We start from the raw sequence: 9,644 nt of genomic DNA on the forward strand, positions 1-9,644 counted from the left end.
GTAGGGTGTTCTCCCAGAGACCTGCGAGATAGACTTCGTTGGTAAGAGCAGCGTACTGCTTAGCGAGGCCTGATATCGCAGGTAAAATATCTTCTCTGTAAGTCCATTTCCTCTTGGTTATTGAACAAACATCTCCCCATCGGTCGTGCAGCTCCCCTCTTTGAGCGTGAGAAAGGCGCCCCTGTGGCTTCAAACTCCAACTCATGATGTCCCGAGCGGTGACGAAAGAAGCACGGGCCGATGACTGATACCCATTCTCTGATCCGTCAAATACGTTGCAAGAAAAATGACACATGCTAGTTCCGAAAAACAAGGTCCGGAGCGACATGAGGTCTTCTTGCAGTGTCCAGCCTCTGGTGACCCATGATGACTGTTTGAGGTCTAGATATTTGCAATATTTCGAGAGATCTGTTCTCAAACTATCAAGCGTTGCTGTGCTTTCGAACAAGGTGTAGGTTCCCTGAAGACCTTTACGGCGAAAGGATTGAAATTCGATTTCAAGTCCTTGGGGTCTCGGCCCCAAGAAGCCTTCCAAGCAAGAATTCGAGGATAAGGGACAAATTGTGAGAAAGGAAGAGTAGAAAATGTGCCCCATCATCTCGCTCTCCTTATCCCAGTCGTCAGAATCGTCCTGGAGAATGCAGAGGGCGTCAACCCAGAGATATCGTATGTCAAGGGCTTTGCAAACGAGAATCGCATCTCTTACCACAGGAACCATGTTCCTCAGCGGCATGCCTTGAAGATTCTGGGATAAGTTGGATCTGGTCGTCTTGGTCTGTTTTGCAGCGTCTTCCTTCGGGCCCCAGCAGTAGCTCAATGCCGCGTACTTCAGGGCTTGGTCTGGCGAGTCGATTGCTCTCATTAGTCGCGCATCGTCCCCAGTTTTGGTTCCAACATCGATCAACCTGGTTGGCAGGAAATTGGTACTAGTTTCGTGGTTGCATTTCTCCTCGCACTGATTGAGTGTGCCCTTCATCCATTCAACGTTATGAACGTCCAATGGCGTGGGTGATCGCTTCTTATCCATGCGCAACCATGTAGCTATCTCATCTGGACAACCTATGTGAGCTTTCTCCATGCGTAAAAAGGTCCAAAGTACTTGCTGTTTCTCGTTTCCACGTTGAAGTCGACGAGAGATATCAAATATCCCTCTCCCCTCTCAGCATAAACCTCGCATCTCCAAGCCACAAGCCCATCGTCTTTTGTTTCAAGATAGCTTCGACTAGCGCCCCATACATACCCTGCCATCACCTGGATAGGGCCTTCAAAGGAAACCCCTTTTCGAAGAATGGCTTCTCGAAGAAGCTGACACAACTGACAACCGGCATCGGCCGCTTCAGCCATGGTGGGTAGATCAGGCAATTCATCATTCCATCTTCTAGGTGGGACCCCTGCAATAAAAAGTTCATCCGTATCTGGGGAGACATCGCCTTCGCTCTCATCCCCATCCTCACCCTCATCTTTATCCTCGTCTTTGTCATCCTCCTCCTCCTCCCCATATTCATCTTCGCCCTCATAATGGGTGGGATAGAAGTAGTCTGGCTCCCGGTACTGCTCCTCATGCACGTGTCGGAGAGTCGGCGTATCGTCATTTTTGCCCATTTTTCCCTCGTAGAATTCTTCGACGGAATCATCCAACAGCACAGCTAAACACCCATCACAAAGATCTGCAGCTCCCATCTTGGAACGGTTTATATGCGTCGTTGAAGCCATGGCTAGCCTGGCGCGATTTTGGGTGCCACGATCGAGTTGTTGGAAGATGAAAAATCGCGCACGCGTTTGAAAGAGAGTGAGATGGGCTTTTGTATCATCTTATTGGTTGCAGAAACCGTGGCTCCATGCAATCATGCAGGCTGATTCTTGGTCGTGGGAGACATGGAGGGTGCCCTATAACTAATAGGCTTCAGGATAAATCACGCTTGGTGAAATAGCACATAGAACTAGAATATTCTACTCTGCTCTGTTGTTGATGTTGCGAACACCCCATGTTCTTAGACACAGAAACAAACGACACATTTTCGATAAAATGGAAGCATGAAAATTGTGCAAAAGACACCGTAATCGTGAAAAGGGTTATTACAATGAAAACTCTCATGCCTATGAGGCTCATATGCCGTATGCTTCTCCCATCCCCAGAGGGTGCCGAAACGGAGCTAAGGCTTCGGCGTAGCATATTTGCATTTTTTTGACTCTTACCCATGCTAGGCTCTCGATCCTCCTTACGATCAAAATTGACCCTTGATCTGCCCGGTGCCGCCACTGAGTGAAGTAACATTTGTAAGATGGCGCGTTTATCGGTCCTTGGGAGCTCCGCAATTCCGCCAACAACATTATGCCAATCACATAGGTAACCTTATAGAGTAGTTATAAATCTGCCCACTGAACTCCCAAATCTGGACTTTGAAGCTGACAAATAACTTAAACAGTCTGTGCATCGTCACTACTCACCATGAAGGTTCTCGTTGCTGGCGGCACTGGCATGATAGGCGGTACGACCGCTCTTCACCTCCGATCCCTGGGCCACGAAGTCACCATCACGGGCCGCAAGATCTCTCCACCACCCGATGTACCTGCACTTGCAGAATCACCATATCTCCAAGGGGACTATCTCAAGCTAGAGCAAGACTTTAACAGAGAAACCCTGGGAGCATTCGAAGCAATCGTCTTTTCCGCTGGAACTGATGGTCGACACATCCCTCCCGAGCAGCAGGCCGAGGCAGACAAATACTACCTCTACAGCAACAGCGAGGCTGTTCCAGCCTTTGCACGCCTAGCAAGAGACGCTGGAGTCCGAATCTTTGTGAATATAGGCAGTTACATCCACCACGTCGCACCAGAGCAGGTCGAGGCGGCAGCTTACGTCCGCTCGAGAAAGCAGGCCCCAGCTCTCGCATCACCAAGCTTTTACGCCTGCAGCCTTGATGCACCCATGATAGTCGGCAAGGTCCCGGGCATGCGCGTGCCCATCTTCGAAGCGCTCGTCAACTACGCGCAGGGAAAACTCGACATTCCACCCTTTGCACCGCGTTGGGGCTCAAACATCATGTCGACCATCTCCCTGGCAGCGGCTGTCGCTGGGGCGTTGGATAATGCGGCAGCCGTGAGCGGGCGGGCGATACTCTTGGGTGACGAGAATTGGCCAATGGCCGAGTTTTGGGGGATGTTCTTCAGGGCGGCGGGGAGCGACGTCAAGATTGAGGCGTCGGATGAGGATCATCCTCTACTGCCACGTTCTTCCATGTTTGCTGGGCAGGAGACGGTCGTGTATGAACCTGACGCAGCGGATGTGGTCTTGCTCGGGGTTATCGCAGAGGTGATGTTGAAAGCACCATTAGGGACATGGCACGCGAGTATACTTCATGACAGTGAAAGGAAGAAACAACCGGCTAAAGAAGCCGAACAGAGCAACCCTAGTCATGCTGCACAAGGTAGGTTGGGCGTTGGTCAGATTAAACTGCCTGTCTGTAGCTCAAGGTCCCAGCCACAGGCCTTAATCTTAAAATACACCTCCTCAGAACCTCTCAACGCCCTTCAAACCTCGGGAAGGATTCCACCAGTCAGCCGATGATCACTCGAGGAGGAATTCTTACAGGGTCGCTAATCTGCACGGCGCCCCGTCAACGAGGCGTGGAGCAAAAGGCCCTGCACGAGAATCCTTGCAGGGCGGATATAACGTCTTTTTAGTGCGTTGTTGGTTGGTTCGTCTGAACCCGAATTGGTGATTGTTTTGCGAGCTGGATACTGCGCCCAGGCACAGCCCATAATTGTGAGAGAAAGTGTTTTTCTTTCTCTTCTTCTTCTCCCGTAACCAACGTCTTTCTTTTATCTTTTACGACACGCCCTCTACTGTGCTCTGACGATATACTCTCTCCGTTCGTTCGTTCGTTCGTTCGCTCCATCCAACTATAGCAAGGACCACGCCGATCCCTCGAAGCACCGCCTTCCTTTCAAACTCGGACGAGATGGCGGCTCAACCAGACCACGCTGGGCTCGAGGTTGATCCCGATGCGACGGCACCCGAGCTTGTTCCTCAATACGATCCTTACGACCAAACCAAGGGCTATGGAGCAGCAGCACAGGATCATCCGTATCCCTATCCAGGCCAGCCGGAGCAAAAGCCCAAGGGCCCCTTTGGCACGACCTTCTTGACGTTTGGTATCTTGGTGGCTGCAATCACGGCCATCATTGTCGGAGGTGCTCTGGGTGGTGGCCTGGGTGCAGCACTAGCCAACTGCCAAAAGTGAGTCTTCAATCCTCTCTTCAGATGCAGCTTGAATACTAACCACGCCCACAGCTCTGAAACTTCTGTCGAAGCTCTCACCCAAACGTCTGCCTGCCCGACACCAACAGCCGATGCCGCGGCCACCGAGACAAATAATAACGGGACATACCTCCCCAAGCTCTACAACGATGTCAAGAACCTCACAATCGACTGCGACAGCAAGGGCTTCAAAAAGTACTTTACCACCCCCGGAGGCTCCAGATTCAAGTGGTACTGCGGAGTGGACGCCAGGAAATCAAAGACAAACAGCATCAGAGACATCGGCGTGGTCATTGCCTACACGATCGAGGACTGCGCTTCGGCGTGCGCTCAGATGAGGAACGCGCCCACAGGTGCTGGCGAGGACCCTGTGGGTTACCCTTGCAAAGCAGTAGTGTTTGATCGGGGAATGGCAAACGCGGTGGAAAAATATAATGGCAACTACTGGCTCAAATCAGACAAGAAGGCTGATGAGAACGATGTGAAATGGGTCTATAATCAACCTCATTTGTCGTACGCCGAGATGACGACATGATGTAGCTAGTGCAAGGGATTGTTGGAGAGCGAGATAGATATTGTTTAGTATTCTTAATTCCCTGTCACTCAACTGGTTGAAGCTCTCAAACAAGACGTAACTCGAATCTGGGTTGGTTCAGTTGGCTACCCAGCCCAAAGAGTAAAGATCCTTGAACTCCGTTTTCAATGGACCTGACAGGATTTCAACCTTGGCTCGCGGTGGTCAACATTTTAGGAATAAGCTCAGAGAGGACGACATGTCTCAGCCCTGCCCCAATGATGCTTACAATACACTTCTTGGCAGTCCGATGCAGGTATCCGTAATCTCGCAACACCACCAGTCCACCACCAATCGAAGCAACCCACGTTAGGACCCAGCTGACGGCGTACGCCTCTTTCGGGACAACATTCCGAAGAGGTTCCCCGATTCTACTCAATTGCGCCTCATGGCAAGGATGTCCTCTCCAAGTGCGGCTGAATGCCGTCTTACTGCCCAAGATGCCAGCCGAAACCTCCAGGATCACTCTGACATAGCAGGGATGACACGGCCGGTAATGCCGATTTCTCTATCATGAAACGTTGATTTACATGTTTTCAGGAATTTCACCTTCTTTTCCAGTTGGTAGGCAGTTCTGCGCAGGGCAGGGGGCTGGTATACTTCGGGGAACGGCGTGCCTAGACTGATCAACCAGCCGATAATTCAAGAATTTATTCGTCTCCATCACCTCATCATCACTCCTTCATTATGGAAAGTGTCCGTCTATCTGACTCTTACAATTCAAATTTGGTAGTCTTATAACTACCTACTTCGCGAAGCGTGGGATGCGTACGTCAATGAACGCACACTAGCATAACTAACCAGCAGCATTCATCTGCAGTTGAAAGTCTCATGTATCGTGGCTTTTCTGAGGATACTAATGGTTCATACTAACTTTATATTTTAAATGCGCATAATTAGGTCCAACAGCGTAGTTATATTGAAGAGTGAGTTCATGTTGTGCTCGACAACAATCACTTTGACTATAACCGTCGGAAGAAAGACGCTCGCAGCCATTGCTTGGGACTATAGCATATCCAACTCAGTATTCTCTAATGTTATTTATTGAAACATTTGTATAAGTCGTGTATATGAGTCTTGCAAATTATGATGAAGAGCAAACCACCAACATATCCAGGCCCTTGTGCCCCCCTCTTTGTCACTGACCAACCCACCCTCCTTTCCTCATTTCTTCCTTTGTCCACTCCTCCAGCTTCTCAGCCAGCTTTTCGTCCTTGGCCAGGCGACTCTGCCAGCCAGCCTCGGCAATCCTCTGAAAGTACGTACCGCTCTGGCTCTCCTTCATCTCGGGACTGGCGACACAGAAGACACTCGTCCATGCGCCCTTGTCCCCATCCACCCTTCCTCCCAGAGCGCCAAATACTGAGAAGAACTGCCTCATTAGCGGCGGAAACTCTGCCCGATCTCCAATTTGGCTGTCCACCAAGCCTGGGTGCACAACCGCAGTCCAGATTTTTCCCTCACCAGCTTCGGAGCTGGGTGATCCAGGACCGTACCTCTTGTGCAGCGTCTTGGCGTGGAAGATGTTGCCGAGCTTAGATTGACCATATCGAGTTAATCCACTCTCACTGGGAAGTGAAGTATCGGCAAAGTTGATGCCTCCTTTTGGTGCCTGGTAGTGACCTGACGAAGACAGATTCACAATCCGGACAGTGCCAGAGGGTAGACCCTTCGACGTGTTGAGCATAAGGGGTACCAAGTAAGAAGTGAAAACCCAGTGAGCAAGATAGTTCGTCTGCCACTGAGCTTCGTACCCATCTTTGGTCATCTCAATTGGCGTTGCCATGATGCCGGCATTGTTGACGAGTCCATGCAGCGCGGTCTCTTTTGACAGGAAGAGCTTGGCTGCAGAGACGACAGTAGACAGCGATGTATGGTCCATTTCCAGGATGGAGATGTTCGCTTGAGGGTAGCGCTCCTTGATTCCAGAGGCTGCCTTTTCTCCTTTAGCGTGGGAGCGTGCACACAGATAGACGTGTGCGCCATGCTGAGCGAGACGAGAGACGGTATTGTAGCCACTACAGCAGCATCGTTAGCTTGGAGAGATGTACGGGGCGGAATTAATTACTGACATGCCCGAAGTACCACCAGTGACAATGTATACTTTTCCCGTCAAGTCAGGAAGTGAATCAGGATGAAAAGTCATGTTGATGAAGAATACGCAAACGATCTTGAAGTTGAAGGAATAGGGTAGGTGAAGTGAAGAGGCGAGAGCGGTAGCTGTAGAATTGATTGAGCCTGTTGGATAGTAAGATAAATACAAGAATTATTTGAGGGAGATAGTGGTTTAAATATCCAAAACCTATGCCTGACCCTCCCCCAGGCAATGGCCTAGAAGTGACGCTTCAAATCATCAAAGCCACCACCGACAATCAGCATCTCGTGGTGTTTCGAAAAGAGGAAAGCCAGATGGTAAGCCAGGTGCATGAAGCTAAGGTCAAAAAGGCTAGACTTAAGTTTCTATCCAATGAGAGCAGGCATCTTGCGATCCTTCCACCACAGGAATCAGCACCCCTGTTGATGCTGGCGTCAGCCCAAAACCTCCACCTCCACACTGCTGACGGCGGAGGCAGCACAGCGAGTTACACTTGGAAAGCACACATTTTCCCGGCCTGCTGCTTCGAACCATCTTCCAAGCCGAGAGTCGGAGCTGGCGTCATGTCATCGACTACATCTCGGGTCCGCGGGACCCCTGCGCCCAAGCTACCAGAGGTCAGTTAGCCTGAAGGCGCACAGTGAATGAGCGTTTTGTTAAACCTTGGCAGCTCATAGATGAGGAAGACGATTGGAGTGGAGTTACCGATGCAGCGACACGCAGACGGATACAGAATAGGCTCAATGTCAGAGCATATCGTCAGCACCTTGGATCCCCAACATCGAGTATAGAACTAATGCAGTCGATCCGCAGGACGGCGAAAGGCCTTTGAGTTGAAGAGCAAGGCAACACATGATACAGGGGAATCGCAAGCTATTAAGACCGAGCCCGAGATACCATGCTGGGTTGAAGCTCAACAGACCATACGTCTGGTACCAGCAACAAAGGCGGCCAAAACCAATAACCCTCATGCACCTCTAATACCCCGAATTCCTTCCTCTCAAGACTCGATCATTCCAACCAGGTCACCCAAACCTCGCATCACGTTCCCCCTTTCCTCAGATCACTTGATCGTTCTACTCCAGTTCAATGTTCTCCGCGCATCCCTCGCCAATCGAGAGCTTGTATCCCAACTTGGGAGTGCTCCTACTGCCGAATGCTCCTCCGCAGCAGAACACGTTATCCCATATCCTACAGATCCAGGCATCGTTCCCCCGTCCCTTTTACCCACAGCCCTCCAACGCACAGTCCCGCATGAAGGCTGGGTAGACATCATACCGCACCCTGTCTGGCGCGACAACGTCCTGCTAGCGCTTGGTCAGTTTGACGAAGATGCGCTTTGGTCAGATATCATGGGCGGCCTCTTTGAAGGATTTCCCGAGTCGGAGATTGAGCATCGGGGTGTCATTGCGTGGTCACCTCCGTGGGATGCGAGCGGATGGGAGTTATCGCCAGGGTTTGTGAGAAAATGGGGCTGGTGTCTTAGAGGGTGTGAAGACATATTGGCGATAACGAATCAGTGGAGGCTGAAGAGAGATGATGAGCCAATCGTTTACGAGCTGCCGTAGTAGGATTACCTGTTATGAGTAACAGTAAACGCTCACAACGATGCGTATCAAGCCACAAAGTGCCGTTTTAAAATGAAACGGCTCTTAGGGGAAACAATTGGTCGCCAATAACGACCAAAGTACCTTGACGCGTAAGACATATCAGACTCAGCTGCATAACATCATGACAAACTTGGACCAACCCATGAGTCAGAGTTATCTCATTGGATGTGTGGTCTTGAGACTTTGGGTTGAAGGAGGCAGCCAAGAAGGTGTCTAGACTAGGCTCACAGCCATGATCTTTTGTCAATTTCGTTTACAGACATAAATAGAATCTCAAACCCAAGCCTATGTCCCAAGCGAGTTCAAGCCACCGCCTTCAGGGTGAAGCTGAAACATAGTCACCCAAGTTTGCCTGTTTTAAGTTGCTTCACGATGCACTGACTCCTCGCCGGCTTCGTTTCAACAACTACTAACCCAAAGCGGAGCAAAATACTCACTTCTATTGGTTGCTTCGTATTCAACCCAGCATCCTGAATCGCGAATACTCCACTCAGACCGTGTTTTGCTGCGCCTCCCGAGACTCGGACCGCGCATCTTTCTCCCTTTCTCTCAGATCTAAAAGTCTTTACAACAACGGCCATGCCACGGAATATTCTCTCCCGCCGAGTAAGATAACGTGCAGAACCATGAGCGAATCGAAGCCTTTACCCCGGAGGCCCAAGTTCAGGCGGGCTTATGGCCCCAAAACCCGGACCGGATGCATTACCTGGTGCGTGACCCGCTCAACCCCCAACCCCCTTGTTCCCCGTGCCAAGGAAAGAAGCTGATAGGCGACATTTGTTGCTGGCTATAGCAAGTAAGTTAACTTATCGCTCTATGGCTTGGCTCAGCTCTAAACCAACTCCTTCGTGCAGGATCAGACACGTGAAATGTGACGAGGAAAAGCCTATATGTCGACGATGTCGCGATAGCGGTGTCAAGTGCGACGGCTATGCTCCCCCTCCAGCCCCCAAGAAGCCAGCTCGACGACGCGATGTTTGCGTACCAGAGTCAAAGCAGGTCATCATATTTCAACCTCCGTCAGCACCCGGTGCCCCCATTGAGAGATACTATCTCGATCACTTTCACCACTGGACCTCCAAGCAGCTGACCAGCTCAACCGAC

The 9,644-nt window shown here is 50.7% G+C and overlaps 2 protein-coding genes across 2 annotated transcripts; one reads left to right on the top strand and one right to left on the bottom strand.

Moving 5' to 3' along the window:
* Positions 1 to 2,449: 2,449 nt before the first annotated feature.
* LRP88_10661 (uncharacterized protein) lies at positions 2,450 to 4,796 on the top strand (the record flags this gene model as incomplete). The annotated part of the gene is made up of 3 exons (XM_083247113.1): positions 2,450 to 3,264; positions 3,935 to 4,240; positions 4,295 to 4,796. 3 exons carry the CDS (start codon positions 2,450 to 2,452, stop codon positions 4,794 to 4,796), a joined length of 1,623 nt encoding a protein of 540 aa, XP_083098226.1.
* A 1,177-nt stretch (positions 4,797 to 5,973) lies between these two features.
* On the bottom strand, positions 5,974 to 6,981 carry LRP88_10662 (uncharacterized protein; the record flags this gene model as incomplete). Its single annotated transcript, XM_083247114.1, has 2 exons — positions 5,974 to 6,853; positions 6,908 to 6,981. 2 exons carry the CDS (start codon positions 6,979 to 6,981, stop codon positions 5,974 to 5,976), a joined length of 954 nt encoding a protein of 317 aa, XP_083098227.1.
* Between the last annotated feature and the right edge of the window lie 2,663 nt (positions 6,982 to 9,644).

Source organism: Fusarium phalaenopsidis, assembly GCF_050370095.1.
Source record: "Fusarium phalaenopsidis strain FUZ10S chromosome Unknown contig_32304, whole genome shotgun sequence".
NCBI lineage: Eukaryota > Fungi > Ascomycota > Sordariomycetes > Hypocreales > Nectriaceae > Fusarium > Fusarium phalaenopsidis.